Source organism: Leucoraja erinacea, chromosome 19, assembly GCF_028641065.1.
Source record: "Leucoraja erinacea ecotype New England chromosome 19, Leri_hhj_1, whole genome shotgun sequence".
Classification (NCBI taxonomy): domain Eukaryota; kingdom Metazoa; phylum Chordata; class Chondrichthyes; order Rajiformes; family Rajidae; genus Leucoraja; species Leucoraja erinaceus.
Window position 1 is genome coordinate 32979424 of NC_073395.1, and position 18963 is coordinate 32998386.

General features: G+C 40.1%; 1 protein-coding gene across 3 annotated transcripts in view; it reads right to left on the minus strand.

Annotated features, from left to right (window-relative positions):
* Nucleotides 1-18963, minus strand: part of otogl (otogelin-like) — a 147228-nt gene that overhangs the window by 53181 nt on the left and 75084 nt on the right. For all 3 annotated transcript variants that reach the window (XM_055650780.1, XM_055650779.1, XM_055650778.1), the window contains 6 exons: nucleotides 17635-17754; nucleotides 15180-15296; nucleotides 14380-14536; nucleotides 12337-12363; nucleotides 9644-9811; nucleotides 856-1134 (listed from right to left, as the gene is read on the minus strand). In XM_055650780.1, the coding sequence (XP_055506755.1) occupies nucleotides 856-1134; nucleotides 9644-9811; nucleotides 12337-12363; nucleotides 14380-14536; nucleotides 15180-15296; nucleotides 17635-17754 (868 nt within the window). The remainder of the gene's footprint in view (nucleotides 1-855; nucleotides 1135-9643; nucleotides 9812-12336; nucleotides 12364-14379; nucleotides 14537-15179; nucleotides 15297-17634; nucleotides 17755-18963) is intronic.

Consider the following 18963-nt stretch of genomic DNA (forward strand, 5'->3'; position numbering starts at 1 on the left):
TGTGATACCATGATTTTATATATATTTATGATATTTGATATGCAATTTTTAATGTAATGTTGCCCCTTGTCTGGACCTTGCGTCCGTAATAAAGTTGATTATTATTATTATTATTATAGTAACATCAGAAACCATTTTCGGAATTACTCAAACAAAAGGGATACGGTTATTTTGAATCGTACAATACCGGCATATTTTAACGTGAATGTCATGAGTGAAATATTATTGGGATTCATGATACCAGTAAAGGGGACAGTAAAGCGGTAACAGTGGCGCTGCGGAAGAGTTGCTGCCTTACAGCGAATGCAGCCCTGGAGGCCCGGGTTCGATCCCGACTACGGGTGCTGTCTGCACAGAGTTTGTACGTTCTCCCCGTGACCTGCGTGGATTTTCTCCGAGATCTTCGGTTTCCTCCCACACTCTAAAGACGTACAGGTTTATAGGTTAATTGGCTTGGTAAATGTAAAAAAGTCCCTATACAGGTAGGATAGTGTTGATGTGCGGGGATCGCGGGTTGGCGTGGACCCGGTGGGCCGAAGGGCCCGTTTCCGCGCTGTATATCTAAACTAAACCAAAACAAAACTAATTATAGGACACGTTTTAGACATTATAGGACATTCATGAAGAAACCCAAATGGCATTTATATTTATTACAATTACTCAAAACAGCAAAGTATCCTGAGGTAGTGTTCCTTGAAAAAATGTAACTACACGATATGACTACTTCATTCCATAAAATAGGCACATTTAAACATTGGGACATTTTCCACAAATAGAGTTATCCCATCACTGATATTAAGGCCTTTTTCAAGTTAGTTTTGTTTCAGGAAGTTTTATATGCCCGTGGTCACTTACCTTCAACCCTGAAGCTACTTGAGAGCCTAAATGATTCTGAATACTCATATTGAACTACTTTAACAGCTGATGTTGTCAGCGAGATGAAATATCCCTTCCTGCTGTATAATTCAAACGTGCTATAGCCTGGGATCCAGTTGCTTTGGTGATGAATGAATGAAGCAGCTTCATGGAAATGTTGGTTGTCTTCCCATTGCTCCAAGCGTAGATTATCACTTTCACCAATGTGTATGAAGTAATTTGGTCTTTCAGCAGACTCAAGGGAAACAACAGGCAATCCTGTAACATTACAACAATATATAAATCAATTTCTGGCTGCTCAACCATAAAATTAGGTTAAAATTGTTCAAAATACCATGCAAAACGGTTTAGGGTCTAGCATTGAAATGTAAATATCCTGCAGCTAGAGTACCGTTACACGTTCAACTTGGATATAAAAATTGATAAAAGCGTTTTGTTTTCTCTAGGGCTCCATGTAAGTACAACCAAGCAAAATATATATGTTAACCAAATACAATCATATCACTTACATAGAGGAAAATCTTTCAAGATAGTTTTATCAATGGGTTCGACGAAATATCTGAGAGAGATCTTATAATGTTTGTAGAATCGCAAACCCCAATTGATAAAACAGCATCTGGCACAGATAAATTACCAACAGCTGCCAAACGAACACTTAAGAATGGTCCAAGAATCATCAATGCATTAGAGAAATTAACTGCATGACTCTAGAGTCAAAAATGATAAATAAGACAGTGGTATCTGATGTTATTAATGCTTACACCAGCTAAATGCTGTGCCATTTCAATTTTTGAATCTTGCTTTACTATCAGTTTCTTTTTAGTTCAATATTTTCTTCATGTTCTCCTGGTTGAAAGCCAACCTACTTAAAATTGTTTGTTATATTTAACCACAGAAATGCTTCTTATTGACTGAATAAATACAAGATTAATTTGCTATTCTAGAAGATGCAATAATTTTAAATTTGGCTTCCCAATATGATGGGAGGGTTTTTTTTAAATGGATCACAATAATAAAGTTCCGTAAAGCTAGAAATGTGAAATGTGAAAAAGAAAACAATATCACTAATTACAGTTTATAGGCTGTCAATTTTAATGACATTTAATAACATATGATGAGCATTTGATGGCACTGGGCCTGTACTCGCTTGAGATTAGTAAAATGAGGGGGGACCTCATTGAAATGTACTGAATAGTGAAAGGCTTGGATAGAATGGATGTGGAGAGGATGTTTCCACTGGCTGGAAAGTCTAAGACTAGAGGTCATAGCCTCAGAATTAAAGGACATTCCTTTAGGAGGATGGGGAGGAATTTCTTTAGTCAGAAGGTGGTGAATCTCTGGAATTCTTTTCGACAAAGCTGTGGAAGCCTAGTCGATGAATATTTTTAAGGCAGAGATAGATTCTTGATTCGTATGGATGTCAGGGGTTATGGGGAGAAGGCAGGAGAATGGGGTTAGGGGAGAGAGAGAGAGAGATCAGCCATGATTGAATGGCAGAGCAGACTTGATGGGCCGAATGGTCTAATTCTGCTCTCATCACTTATGACATCATAAACCTTCAAATAGCCTATTAGCCACAACTTGTAACTTCAATCGAGATGTTTAAACAAGTGAATATATGGCCTTCTTTTATTATGTTTTTATCACCAGCTAATCTTCTGAAACTGCCCTTATCTGGCGATAATAAGATTGTAGAAATAATGTAACAAAAAAACATTGGACTCAACACCATGTCATATCTGTGCAAAGCAAGAACAGTCAGGTTTCATTCTTTATGGTAGAAAGAGGTTCTCCCCTCCCTATGTCTGTATTTATGATGCGTCACTTTATTTTTTCTTTGCTTGATGCAGAAAAGAGTTAACTTCACCTGATCCGATAAATCAGCTCAAAACTATACACATTTACGTCAAAATCAAACTCAACAGTCAAATGTTTTTCAAGATAAGGCTAATACAGTGCTTTCAGAAGGTATTCAAACCCCTTCACTTTTTTCATATTTTATTACTGTACAGCCTTATTCTAAAATGGATTAAAAACATTTTTTTATCATCAATCAACACACAATACCTCATCATAAAAAAGTGAAAACAGGTGTTTAGAAATTTTTGCAAAGTAATTAAAAAGAAATAACTGAAATTTTACATAAGTGTTCAGACCCTTTGCTATGACATTCAAAATTGAGCTTCGGTGCATCCTGTTTCCATTGATTATCCTTGAGATGTTTCTACAACTTGATTGGAGTCCACCAGTGGTAAATTAAATTGATTGTACATGATTTGGATAGGCACACACCTGTCTATATGTCCCACAGTTGACAGTGTATGTCAGAGCAAAAACCAAACCATGAAGACAAAGGAATTGTCTTCATAACAAAACGACCTCCGAGACAGGATTGTGTCGAGACACAGATATGGGGAAGGGTATAAAACAATTTCTGCAGCATTGCAGGTCCCAAAGAACACAGTGGCCTCTGTCATTCTTAAATGGAAGAACTTTGAAACCACCAGGACTCTTCATAGAGTTGGCTGCCCGGCCAACTGAGCAATCGGGGGAGAAGGGCCTTGGTCAGGGAGGTGACCAAGAACCCAATGGTCACTCTGACAGAGCTCCAGAGTTCCTTTGTGGAGATGGGAGAAACTTCCCAGACTATATCTGCAGCACTCCACCAATCAGGTCTTTATGGTAGAGTGGCCAGACAGAAGCCACCCCTCAGTAAAAGGCACATGACAGCCCGCTTGGAGTTTGCCAAAAGGTACCTAAACAAGATTCTCTGGTCTGATGAAACCAAGATTGAACTCTTTGGCCTGAATGCCAAGTGTCACGTCTGGTGGAAACCAGGCACCGCTCATCACCTGGCCAATGCCACATCTACGGTGAAGCATGGTGGTGGCAGCATCATGCTGTGGGGATGTTTTTCAGCGGCAGGAACTGAGAGACTAGTCGGGATCGAGGGAAAGATGAACGGAGCAAAGTACAGAGAGATCCTTGATGAAAACCTGCTCCAGAGCGTTCTGGACCTCAGACTGGGGCAGAGGTTCACCTTCCAACAGGACAACGACCGTAAGCACACAGCCAAGACAACGCAGGAGTGGCTTGGTGTCAAGTGTGTGAATGTCCTTGAGTGGCCCAGCCAGAGCCCGGACGAACCCGATCGAATATCTCTGGAGGGACCTGAAAATAGTTGTGCATCAAAGCTCCCCATCCAAGCTAACAGAGCTTGAGAGGATCTGCAGAGAAAAATGGGAGAAATTACCCAAATACAGGTGTGCCAAGCTTGTAGCGTCATACCCAAGAAGACTTGAAGCTGTAACCGCTGCCAAAGGTGCCTCAACAAAGTACTGAGTAAGGGGTCTGAATACTTATGTAAATACTATATTTCAGTTATTTATTTTTAATTACTTTGCAAAAATATCTAAACACCTGTTTTCACTTTTTTATTATGAGATTGATGATTTTTATTTAAATTAATCCATTTTAGAATAAGGCTGTAACGTAACAAAATGTGGAAAAGCGAAGGGGTCTAAATACTTTCTGAATGCATTGTATATGAAGTATATTCTTTGGATAAACTGTCACATATCAGAAGGGTCTCGACACAAAATGTTGCCCATTCCTTCTATCCAGAGATGCTGCCTGTCCCGCTGAGTTACTCCAGCATTTTATGTATCTTCATTGTAAACCAGCATCTACAGTTCCTTCCTAAACATATCAAAATCCACTTTCCAAATAAGATAATTAAATCATCTGATTGAATGTTTTCATAACATGTATTCTGTGTAAAGATGAGGTGGCAGATCTTAGGAGTGGAGGGTGATGTGGAGTGCTAAAACATTTGAAATGTTTTTGCAGATTCTGAACAATTCACTCCATTCCAAAAAATTCGAGGGCATCCAAATTTCCAGTTTTCAGAATTACTGAAAGTTTGCAATAATAAACATTGTCCATTTTTGATTTTTGACCTCTGTGGTTGTTTTTTCTATTGAGGTTAATGTCAAGCTCGTGACAAATCTTAGTTTAGTTTAGAGATACAGCGCAGAAACAGTCCCTTCAGCCCACCGACCAGCGATTCCTACATACTAGTGCTATCCTACACATGAGGGACAATTTACAACTTAACCAAGCCAATTAGCCTACATACGTGTACATTTTTGGAGTGTGGGAGGAAACAGGAGAAAAGGGTCTGAAGAAGGATATCGACCCAAATCGTCACCCATTCCTTCTCTCCAGATACGCTGCCCGAGTTTCTCCAACATTTTGTGTCTATCTTTGGAGAAAACCAATGCAGGTCATGGGGAGAATAGAAACATAGAAATTAGGTGCAAGAGTAGGCCATTCTGCCCTTCGAGCCTGCACAGCCATTCAATATGATCATGGCTGATCATCCAACTCAGTATCCCGTACCTGCCTTCTCTCCATACCCCCTGATCCCCTTAGCCACAAGGGCCACATCTAACTCCCTCTTAAATATAGCCAATGAACTGGCCTCAACTACCCTCTGTGGCAGAGAGTTCCAGAGATTCACCACTCTCTGTGTGAAAAAGTTCTTCTCATCTCGGTTTTAAAGGATTTCCTCCTTATCCTTAAGCTGTGACCCCTTGTCCTGGACTTCCCTAACATCGGGAACAATCTTCCTGCATCTAGCCTGTCCATCCCCTTAAGAATTTTGTAAGTTTCTATAAGATCCCCTCTCAATCTCCTAAATTCTAGAGAGTATAAACCAAGTCTATCCAGTCTTTCTTCATAAGACAGTCCTGCCATCCCAGGAATCAGTCTGGTGAACCGTCTCTGCACTCCCTCTATGGCAATAATGTCCTTCCTCAGATTTGGAGACCAAAACTGTACGCAATACTCCAGGTGTGGTCTCACCAAGACCCTGTACAACTGCAGTAGAACCTCCCTGCTCCTATATTCAAATCCTTTTGCAATGAAAGCTAACATACCATTCGCTTTCTTTACTGCCTGCTGCACCTGCATGCCTACCTTCAATGACTGGTGTACCATGACACCCAGGTCTCGCTACATCTCCCCCTTTCCCAATCGGCCACCATTTAGATAATAGTCTGCTTTCCCGTATTTGCCACCAAAATGGATAACCTCACATTTATACACATTATACTGCATCTGCCAAACATTTGCCCACTCACCCAGCCTATCCAAGTCACCTTGCAGTCTCCTAGCATCCTCCTCACAGCTAACACTGCCCCCCAGCTTAGTGTCATCCGCAAACTTGGAGATATTGCCTTCAATTCCCTCATCCAGATCATTAATATATATTGTAAATAGCTGGGGTCCCAGCACTGAGCCTTGCGGTACCCCACTAGTCACTGCCTGCCATTGTGCCAATGTAGTCAGGATTGAACCCGGGTCTCTGGCACTGCAAGGCAGCAACCCAACCGCTGAGGAAGGGATTGACAACTTTATCCTGATTGGGATAGAGGAATCCAGTGCACTGTAGGCACCAACACTGGGGATAGACACCTAATGGACTTAGTTATCACAGTCTGCGTACACGTGCTTTCATTAATGAGCAGCACTTTATTTTATGACATCCAACTATCGGTTACATCTTTAATGTTTACCAAGAGCTGAGTGAAGGTCAGCTCTGAAGTAAACAAGGAGATTGAAATTAAATCACTTTCAATCTGCCATTTTTGTTGGGCAGCTGGCATGAAGGATGAAGGTGCGATCTCACACTCCCACACCGCCATTGCAAATCTGTGCTCAGCTCCACAGTTACACCTATTCCCTCATGCTGTACAAAAACTGCTACTTAACTTATTAAACTATTTAGCTTTCATAGTTTAGCTTCAACTTTAATAGTTATGTATGAACACAGCATGAAGCTGTTATGGGGATGAGCATTTCCATGACTTCTACTTAGAACTCTTGCAATAACATATTTAAATTGTTATATGATTGCAATATATAACTATTAATTTTCTTGTCCAGATATGGGCATTACATAAAATGTCACATCCTGCTGAATAACAATCTCTGGGTAATATTCTGTGCATTAACCTTTAATAGGATTTACCACCGCAAAAATGGCTGAATAGAAAAAAATATACAGGAGACTTAATCCAAATTATCCAGTGGCTGTATCTCTTACTTGGCTGTTTGCCAGTTTTGAATTTTGTGAGGCTGCAGTACATGGAATCTTAAACACAGATTCACTGGAATGAAAAAAAATACCCTTCAACTACATTCACTCACTGTTAAAAAGGCTTTATCATTTCAGCAAAAATATTTCATTTTCTCCATGTGTTTAGATCATGACCAGAGACCTTTAGTTTCTTTTCGAGATACAGTTAGGAAACAGGCCCTTTGGCCCATCGAGTCCGCATCAACCATACCAACTTCATGTTGTCCCACTTTCCCATCTGCTCCCTGCATACTGTGGAGCAAGTCCACTAGAGATGTCTTAACTGAAATTTCATCTTCCTGTTGCAAAATTAGATCGAAGGGCAAGGCAACTGGAAGTAAGAAAACCTGGATGCTGAGAGAAATGGTCAGAAAAAAAGAACAAGACATTGGCCATGTAAAGGCAGCTGATACCAAATGTATCCTTGGAGTGGTTTAAGAGACTGAGGAGCGTACTCAAGATGGAAGTTAGGAGGGTGTATAGTGGGCAAGAGATAGTTCTGTCAGATAAATTTAAGGAGCATCCAAAGTACATTAAGGGAAAGAGAGTAACCAGAGAGAGAACCGGGCCCCTCACAAAGCAAAGCAGTCTTCTAAGTGTGGACCCCCAGGGGATGAGCAAGGTTTTCAATGAGTATTTCTCCTCAGTTTTTACAATGGGGAAAACATGAAGGCGAAGGAACTTGGAACAGTTAACGGAGATGTCTTACAGAATTATGGTGAAGTGGGTGCTGGATGTCCTAAGGCGTATGAAGGTACATGAATCTCCCTGGCCTGATCAGGTAGATCAAAAGGACACCATGGACGGCTCGAGAAGAAATTACAGGAGCACTGGCTGAGATATAAATCATCTTTAGACACAGGTGAGGTGCCAGATGACTGGAGCATGGCTAATGTTGTGTGGCTAATGACCAGGGAGATCCGCACTCTTCTGAAGACCAGACAACATGTTGAACATTTTCGGCGACCTGTAACGACCTATGACAGGTGCTGGCAGTCGCCGAAAAAGTCGCGTAAGTGGGACAGGCCTTTATGAATTTGATTGAATTCTTTGAAGAAGTAACTAAAAAGGTTACACGTACATGGTCGTAGATGTTGTCCATACGGTCTTAAGCAAGGGCTTTGATAAGGCTTTGGGAGATTAGATCGCAAGGGATCCAGGGAGATCCAGTTGACTGAATACAGAATTGGCCATGGAAGGAAGCAGAGGGTGGTGGTGAAAGGGTGTTTTTCAGACTGGAGACGTGACTAGTGATGTGTCTCAGGAATCAGTGCTGGGCCCATTGTTGTTTGGGGTTTACATCAATGATGTGGATAAGAATATACAAGGCATGATTAGTAAGTTCGCAGATGATACTAAAAGTAGTTTGTATCGTAGAAAGTGAGACGAGTATCAAAAATTACAGCAGGATCGTGATCAGCTGAGCAAGTAGACTGAGGAATGGCTATTGGAGTTTAATGCAATAAGTGTTACATTTTAGGAAGTCAAACCAGGCAGGATCTTCACAATGAATGGCAGGGCATTAGACAGTGTTGTAGAGCATTTGATCTAGGAATACGGGTAAGTTTTTCTCCAAAAATTGCGTCACAAGTAGATAGGGGGTAAAGAAGCCTTTTGATACATCAACCTTCATCAGTCAAAGTATTGAAATAAGAGGTTGGAATGTTATATTACAGTTTGTACAAGAAATTGCCGAGGCCACATCTAGAAGTGCTGTGTTCAGGTTTCAGTTCCTGCTTTTGGAAGGATGTCATTAACCTGGAAACAGTGCAGAGAGGATTTACAAGGATGTTGCCAGGTCTTCGGGGCCTGAGCTATTGGGAGATGTTGAGCAGGCTACGGCTTTATTCCTTGGAGTGCAGGAGGCTGAGGTGTGATCTTATAGAGGTGTAAAACATTGTGAAGGAATAGACAGGGTGATTGCACAGAGTCTTTTACCCAGGGTTGGGGAATCAAGAACCAGAGGGCATAAATTTAAAGTGAGGGGCAGATTTAATAGAAACTATCGGAGTAAATTTGCTGCCAAAGAAAGTAGTTAAGGCAGATGCTATAACATCATTTGGGGACAACTACATGGATAGAAAAGGCTTTGGTAGAATGGGCCAAAGTAGGACTAACTTAGATAGGGTATTTTGTTCGGCATGGACAAGTTGGGCCAAAGGGTCTGTTTCCATGCTATATGACAATTATTAAAAATCAAAAATGCTGCTGGAAATCGGAAATAAAAACATAAAATGCTGAAGAAGGTTATGCTGTTGGTCGGGAAGTGAAGATGTCTGAACAAAAATGCCTGGCTTCCTGTGCTTTCCCAGCATTTACTCTTTCTGTATTAAAGCTATTTCCAATTAGTTAAAAACAAAAAGAAGCCAACATCATCTAGAACTAAAACGAAGAAGAACTGGATGAAGCGTGTCCATTAGGACACAATGATGCCAAATGGGGAACTGCAAATAGATTCATCAGCCATTTTTATCCACAATAACTAAAAATAAAGACCTTCTACCTTGTTGAATACTTATACCAGAGCAAAGGCGATGTATTTCATACTCATATATTTGACAAGAAATATACTAAATCATTTGGCCATCCATTGCATTTTTCTAATTGAATTTGAAAAATGCTCACCTGATTGTTTTGTTTTGTACAGTCCAGGTGTAATCATGAAATTCATCAAATTGTTCTCTCCAGCATTGTCGATTTGCAAAGGTAAAATGCTCCCATTGATCCTGTTGCTTGCAATAACTGTGTCATTCCACATGTAGTTTATGAACATATAGGGGCCTTCTCCAAGATCTGAAATGATTCAAGTGTAACTTAAAATACTATATCATTACAGTTTTGGTGAAACTAAATGTAAGAGAACGATACATTCAAGTACAATTTTCCTCTTCTCTCCCACCCAACGTATCCAAGAGTAGCTTCTTTCTTTGTTCCCACATTAAGCTGTTCCACTCCTGGATGGAGTAATTCATAGAGACATGATTGGAAAGCCCTCAAACCTTTCAGGACAGTAAAGGTTTGAGTGCCCCCGACTTTAATGTCACCCCAGTCTGCCACCTGTTAAATAAAAAGAAGCAGAGGATGAAATGTTGACAAGATTTTTAATGGTCCCTGGTGTAGCAATGTTACAAAATTTTGAGATTTTAAAAATCAAGTCTGCAATTTATCCCATCAGATATAGCATATAGCATCCCATCAGCATAAAAAGAAGTTTAATTTGACACCGAATTCACTTTCATATCTCAAGTATTTAAAAGGTTTTGGCCATTTTCATACTCGGAAGTTAGCATCTTGTTCCCTATTGATTTTCTATGGACATAACAAAAAAGTTGTGATCGTGGACAGTCAAAAGCCCATAACTTTCTTAAAAATTAAGAGAACTGAATGAAAATTTTCAGTTAACATAGATTGAAGCATTCTGAAACAAATATAAATCAATCTTACTTGGATGACCTGAAATTAAAGCATATAATTAGTTAGTTACCCAATTGGAGCTAATTTCAAACTTCAATTACTAGATCTAAACATCTATCTATTTCTTAATAAATGATTAACATTTTTAAATAGCCTGTGTCCAAATAATATTCACAAATAATTCACAATAAAACATGATTTTTAAATCTCATTTACATTAATTTATAGGCCAAATGGAAGGAATTTAGTGTTCAATTGCTGTAAATTAAAGTCAATTTAAATCAGCTTTCTAGTGGGATCCTGTGAACGCGCTGGTTTAGAACGTTCACATTGCGCTAGATTTGTGCCCTCAAATGCCCAGAAAAATACTGCGGGATATAATGGGCCCAAAATGAGCTACTCGCAACTTTAAACTTTGTATAAAGGGATCTTAAGAAGCCCTTTTTAATGTAAAAATAAACAGCCTACCTTCTGTTGTCTGCTGTATGAGACCCTGCCGGTTGCCGGTGGTCGCGGGTTTAGAGGTTAATTTTTAAACTACTACAACAATTATATAAAGCCTTTAAAACTAATAATAGCTAAAGCGACGGAATATTCCAGCGATTTTCCGTTAATAATTAACTAGGCTGAACATCCTCGATTGGAACAGCCTAGGGAAAATCGCGTTTTAAACCCGCCCCCTCTAAACGGCGCCAAAATCGCGCACACCCGCAGCGACAGATTTTCAGCGACGCTTCAGGTAGGCTTTGCAACATACCTACCTGGTGTGGGATAGTTGGGTCAGCAATAGAACATATAGAATATAGAACATAGAAAAGTACAGCACAGGCACAGGCTCATTAGCCCACAATATCCATGCCAAACATGATGCAAAGATAAATTAATGTTATTTGCCTTCATACGATTCATATGCCTCCATTCCCATGTAACTATATGCCTGTCAAAAAGCCTCTTAAATGACTCTCCTGTGTTCGCCTCCATCACCACCTCTCTGGAAGCATGTCCCAGCCACTCACCCCCCTCAGTGTAAAAAAACCTGCCCCACACTTCTACTTTAAACTTTGCCCCTTCCAGCTTAAAGCCTCTAACATTTCCTCCCCGGGGACATTTCCACCCTGGGTAAAAGGCTCTGGCTCTCTACCCTATCAAAGCCTGTTATCATTTTATATACTTCTATGAGCTCTCCCTTCAACCTCTGTAGTTCTGGAGAAAGCAGCAAGAGATAATGAGCAGTAAAAAGAAAAATATATAATTTTCAAAATATCCACACCAAGTACATCACAAAATGTACCACTGATATTAAAAATGAAGTTTCATTTTCAAACTGGGATGATTACTGTGTTCATTTCCAAAACTAGAATAAATCAGAATGTTACAACTGATCAAAAAGGACACACTGAGATAACTTTCCCTTCTCACTGTCTGCCTGTGAAATATAATATGGATGCAATAGAAGGTAAAATAAAATAGAACCAGTCTCACTTTCCTTCCACCAGGATAAATTTTACTTGATGAGTTGCCCACATTTAAACACAAGAGCAATCCACATATTCAACCTGTGAAAACCCACATTTTGATATCTGTTATATTCTGGATTTTTTTTAACCAGGAACAGCCTGGATACGGCAAGACCATTGCGTGTCTGCATGTGGAGGTGTTTGTCATCCACAGCAAGACATTACAATATGTGTTATTTTGGAGAAAAATGCCTTCTGTACTGAGGTGGAACAAAAACAAAAGTGGAGAGGATTGGAAAAGACAGACAGAAATGGGCTTTAAGGTGCCTGTCAAAAATAGGTAATGTAAAATCAACTACTGTGTAGCAGATTTTAAAACATCGCTTTTCATTGACATTTGTAGAGAGGTTCTGAAATTCATTTAAATAAGTATAAAAATGTACATACCTTGATTGTAATATTCACAGTCAAAAGCTGAAAGATGTAAAGAATATCAAGTAAGTGTAAATCATTCTAAATACTGTTGCTGCAATTAAATATTTAATTCCATTTGAACTGATTTGTCTTTTTTGTATCCATGTTTAAGTCAAAGGTCAATGAGCAATATAATGTAAGATGATGGTAGTATTGACTTTAAAATATATTTAGCGGATGACTGGTATCTATCATTGTAACCAGTATTACATAGAAACATAGAAAATTAGGTGCAGGAGTAGGCCATTCGGCCCTTCGAACCTGCACCGCCATTCAATACGATCATGGCTGATCATCCAACTCAGTATCCTGTACCCGCCTTCTCTCCATACCCCCTGAGCCACAAGGGCCACATCTAACTCCCTCTTAAATATAGCCAATGAACTGGCCTCAACTACCTTCTGTAGCAGAGAGTTCCAGAGATTCACCACTCGGTGTGAAAAATGTTTTTCTCATCTCGGTCCTAAAGGATTTCCCCTTTATCCTTAAACTGTGACCCCTTGTTCTGGACTTCCCCAACATCAGGAACAATCTTCCTGCATCTAGCCTGTCCAACCCCTTAAGAAATGTGTACGTTTCTATAAGATCCCCCCTCAATCTTCTAAATTATAGCGAGGACAAGCCGAGTCTATCCAGTCTTTCTTCATATGAAAGTCCTGACATCCCAGGAATCAGTCTGATGAACCTTCTCTGTACTCCCTCTATGGCAAGAATGCATTTCCTCAGATTTGGAGACCAAAACTGTACGCAATACTCCAGGTGTGGCCTCACCAAGACCCTGTACAACTGCAGTAGAACCTCCCTGCTCCTATACTCAAATCCTTTTGCTATGAATGCTAACATACCATTTGCTTTCTTCACTGACTGCTGCACCTGCATGCCTACTTGACACCCAGGTCTCGTTGCATCTCCCATTTCCCTAATCAGCCACCATTTAGATAATAGTCTACCATTCTACAATATTTTGCCATTTGTTTGGACTTTGTCAACATTGGAATAACTCTTTCTCAATCAATGGGGTAAGGCTTACTGGAAGCTTTAATAGAATAAGGCTTCCAATATATAGTGGATGCCTTAAGTTAATAACATAAGAATTCCAATAAATATTTTTGGAATTACTAACACAAGAATAATAAATGTTATTATCATTAATCTATTATTGTACTTTTGTGTTTTCAATTTTGATTGATTATAGAAAATGGCACCTATCCACGAGTTCACTGATTTATATTCAGTTTTATGACGGGTAACTTTAGAGAGAGAACACAAATGAAATTGTGAAAATGTGCTGTAACTGAAAATGTATCTATTGGAATCATTTCTATAAGCTAACTCATGTAGTATTTAGATGTTTGATTGGAGTTGCAAATGTCTTCCTACAAGCCACATTGGCTGAATTCCTAAGCATTTGATCTTTTGATTTTTGTACTTCCTGATCGTCAAATAGTGCAAAATGTTCACATTCACCTATTCCTAGGAATTGAAAGCACATCAAACTGTATTAGCTCCAAAACTGTCAGAAATCATAGCCTTACTGGATTGCTACCATTTCAGTAAGCCTTCTTCTGTTGCCGGAGATGAGATGTTATTTCAGTTGGCAAAGCCCCAAAAAATGATATTTACAAGTCATCCACTAAATATACTTTAAAGTCAGTATGACTATCAACTTACATTATTATTGTGTTTCTTCATCTTTTATATTGCTGCATATTTTGAAGCATTTGTTTTTTTCTATGTGCCATTATTCATGTGACATCGAACATAGAACGTGGAACAATAGCAAACATATGATAGACCACAAAATGCTTGAGTAACTCAGCGGGATAGGCAGCATCTCTGTAGAGAAAGAATGGGTGATATTTTGGGTCGAAACCCTTCTTCAGACCAGAAACGTCACCCATTCCTTCTCTCCAGAGATGCTGCCCGTCCTGCTGAGTTACTCCAGCATTTTGTATTTAAACCAGCATCTGCAGTTCCTTCCAACACAATACCTAACATATGGCTGATAATACTCACGGCAAACACTAGGTGACCTCCAATGGATCGCCACTCCTTTCTGACAGCACTTGTGTGCATAAGCAGTAACACTGGTACAGAAACATTCGCAGTCCCCACCACGGTTGCAGTTACATGTGTCGGTGAGACAATTCTTGTAAAACCAGGTGACATCAACCTAGAAAAAACACAATATCTTTATTACTTTCGCAGAAAATGAAAATAAAATCAATCTTGAATCAAAGTGAATTCTGTATAAAATATATTTTAAACATTTTAAAATATGCACAAGATTTTCAAGACCATCGTTATATGACTCAACACTGCCATCTAGGGGATGATGGATAACTAATAATAATTTGTGTCTGTTCAATGCCCTATTTAAATCGTGTTTATGAAAAACTGCCCTGAATAGAATGCAGATTAAATATTCAACAGCGGAGAACCCTTTGCTTTTATTACAGTGGTTCACAGCCACAGAATCGTAATCACAGGGCTTTGTTTTTTTTTTAATTTTTGGAACACCATATTCTACATTCTCTTTAGTTTTCTCTCGTACACCACCTGATGTACTTATGTATGGTATGATTTGGTGGAGAGCACAGAAACAGAGTTTCTCATTGCATCTTAGTGCCAGTGACAATAATAAACCAAATACCACCCATTGGGAACACGGCTCGAGCCTTCTGAGGGGTAAAAACTAAAGCAAATAGGAATAAAGAGATAATTAAAACACTGGACTGGAAACAATCAACATTTGGTTATCGTCAAAGCAAAAAGTCTAGAGTGAGGTGAATAAAAGAAATAAAACTCACACTTACCGCATTATGACAAGGAGCAAAAACCTCACTGTACAGAATAGCACATTCTCTCTTTGCAAAAGGCTGCCTTATCAAATCAGCCTCACATGGCCTGGTGATACCATTCCTGCTGACACACTTGAATAAAATAAGAAGGTAAAATATTAATTATTCATCATAAATAGTGATTCATTAATTAGCTCATAAACTTGCCTGCTGATTTACTGATGGTGATAAACAAGTTCTCCAACACCTGCCATCCCACCCCTATAATATGTCAATACAGACGCTCTGGACTATGAGGATCAGTTCTGGCTGTTCAGCTCAAATCTTACCAGTTCAGTCACCATAGTAGAGCAATATTGGACAAAAGACTGGGAAACTCTGTCACCCTTAGTCCACTGAACACAAACGTCACATTACATCCTCAGCACCCTGCATTATGACTGGAAAACTGGATTCTGGATTCCAAGCAAGGGCAGAGATACAGACACTAACGTAATTTCAACGATGTTTGGAATCGCTCAGGATCAATTCATCAGCGATAGTGAGAACTAGAGAGAAACTTCCTTCCTTTTGCTGACTAGGCTGGCTGTTGGCAGGCTTTGCTACCTGCATCACATGAAGCACAAGCCAAAGTCTGTGCTTTGTGATCCACTCAAGGACTATCTATGAAGTGGGGTAAAACAACAATAAGGTCTCACAACCTTCAGCATTCCCAGAACGAACCGCGTGGACACGCCCAATCTGGAGAAACTGGGGCAAGGGTTGGACAACCACTGTGGTAAGACATCAGTGTACCCAGGCTGAGACCAGTCAGCAAATCAGGAGGCAGACTAGGGCCAGAAGGTGGGAAGAGTTGCTATTCAAGCCTCAGGCTCTTCATCTGCAGCACTAACTGACCGACTGGCTGTCATGTAGCCCTCCATCTTTTGAGATGCAGGATGACTTCCATTCCTCTGTCTATATTCTATCTGCAGTTGCTCACTGTAACAAGGGCAAGAGTAATGCTGAACTGCTGTTCAAATTCACCTCCATTTCTCTGGCCAGTTTCTCGAGACTCCTGCAATCTACCCTGCACGTTAGATTTCTAGCCAAATTAACAACAATTTTAAATATTTCAACGTCACCTTAGATGTTGAAAGTGCCTCAGATGACCTGCATATATTTGATTAGTAAATCCTTATATTCATCGTCGATTTCTTGCCAGCATCAAGCATGTATCCATGACATACTGGAATGGACTCATTGGAATTGGCTCCTGCTCTAAAAATCAAAGCAATATATAGGCTGCCCACTCACTTCTGTCAGTGAGTGGGCTCTATTCTTAGAATAAAGGGGAAGCCATTTAAGACCGAGGTAAGAAAACACTTTTTCACCCACAGAGTTGTGAATTTGAGGAATTCCCTGCCACAGATGGCAGTGGAGGCCAAGTCATTGGATGGATTTAAGACAGAGTTAGATACAGCTCTAGGGGCTAGTGGAATCAAGATATATGGGGAGAAGGCAGGCACGGGTTATTGATTGGGGACAATCAGCCATGATCACAATGAATGGCAGTGCTGGCTCGAAGGGACGAATGGCCTCCTCCTGCACCTATTTTCTATGTTTCTATAAGGTCATAAGGGACAGAAACAGAATTAGGCATTTGGCCCATCAAGTCTACTCTGCCAATCAATCATGGCTGATCTATCTCTCCCTCCTTACCCCATTCTCCTGCCTTCTCCCCAGGTAGAAACCATGGTTGGAGTGCTCTCCAGTTATTTCCGCCGGGCAAAACAGGAATGTCAAGCTCCCGAGTCAGTTAGAAATTATCCACAGAACTGTATAATTATAAATACCCCAATTCAGATATTGCCTATTTCAAACCAGAAGCTACTTCCAAAATTCTGTTGGATGGACTCAAGGTATCAGTAAGCCAGTAATTTTTTTTTTGTCTCATTTCCAACTGCTGCCTGACCTGTACTTCTGTATAAAACAGGCAGTTGAAGTACAATTCCCCTGCCCTATTTGTCAAGCTATTTTAATAGGTTTTTATTACTCAATATTGCATGTTTCGAACACAGGGCATAGCTTTGTTAAAAAGCAGTGGTACATGAAAAGGGTTTGAGCCAGAAAATGATTCTCCCGCTTCCAAGTGTAAAGTACCAGAGCCCTCAGTTTAGACAGATCTAGATTTTAACATTGAAACAACAGACACAGAAGATTTACCTCCATTGAAAATCTTTTCTTTTCTTGTTGAGGTATGGAAATATTATTTGTTATCCAGAAGTGACAGAATTAAATGTTAGATTATAAAGTCATACTGGATCACGTTGCAGGTCTACATTTCACCAAATTGAGAGTTTTGTCTGCAGTTTTTAATGTGACCCAAAATATTAAAACAGCTGTGATTTACTACAATGTAATAAATCATAGACTGGCACAAAATGCCGCTCTCTTATTCTGAACTATTTTATGTCCTCATGGTGCTTACCTGTCCAAGAGCCCAGCTATCTCCAAAAGCTTGGGCATTGCTTACTTCCATGTTGTTTGATGTAGTCATGTCATTCGCTGTATTTTTGTCAAAGTTTCCACACAATCCCATGACCTTACCCTGTCAACAGTTGAAATAATGAATATTATAACACAATTGACGAGAATCCATCATATCAATAACGGCACATTAGCTGGCCACTGCATGTTGATCCGATGACTGTTTTGGTTGTGGGCTTCCATGAGAAAATGCAGTAGGCCCGAGGCCTGAGGCCCAAGCGCTGCTAATTTCACTGCCAAGAGCCTTTCCAGCTTGTGTGTAGGCCATGCAAAGGTTATTGGGTAAATCTAGTGTTCCAGCCAGGGAGATTAGGAGTAACACGAGGGTAGCGATGGATTATAAACTAGATGGAGGAACAGGGCGAATGTCGGTTATAAGGAATCTGAGAATCCAAACTCTGTGATCAAAGGCAAGAATGTCACCAACTTTACATTTCGCTCCTCCTCTTCGTTCCTTATTTGACACATTTTTTTCTCCTTTTCACCTCCAACTTTTGTCACTTACAGCAGCCCCTCTGCCAAGCACCTCTCCCCCCCTCACACACCTGTATCCGCTATTCACTTGCCTGGCTTTGTACACCCCCTCTCTTTTCCAGCTTGCTCCCCCCCCCCCCCCCCCTTTTCCAATCCGTCAAGGACCTGACCCAAAACGCTGTCTGTCCACTCTCTCCACAGACGCTGCCTAACTTGCTGAGGTTATGTTGAACCTCCGTAAAAGACTGGCTAGACCACCATCAGAATATTGTGTTTAATTTTACTTTAGAAGAATTGTGAAGGTGCTGGAGGGGTGTGGAAATGACGTATTGGAATTATCCTCAGGATGAAGGAATTTCATTGTTCTCGTCCCAAATGCACATGACAATTAAATTCTTGACTCTTGATTCTCTATTTTCTTGACCAGAACACTTAAAGGTGTATGACACTCTGATGGGTTTAGGTATGATATGTGAATAGAATCCCGATGCCATTATCAGGAAGTCAAGATGGGTTGCAAAGCACAACAGCTCATGGAGCTGCTACCTCCCAACCCGGTGCAATGTCCACTGTCAGAGCAAGGCCCAAAGCAAATTAGACAAATAGCACCTCATATTTTGCTTGGGCAGCGTACAACCCAACAGTATGAATGTTGATTTATCCAACTTCAAATAACCCTTGCTTTCTCTCGCTCTCTATCCCTCCCCACCCTAGTTTCCCAACGAGTGTTACTGTCCTCCTGATTAGATTTTACTGATTTATATGCCTCCTTGTCACCTTCCACTTCACTAACAAT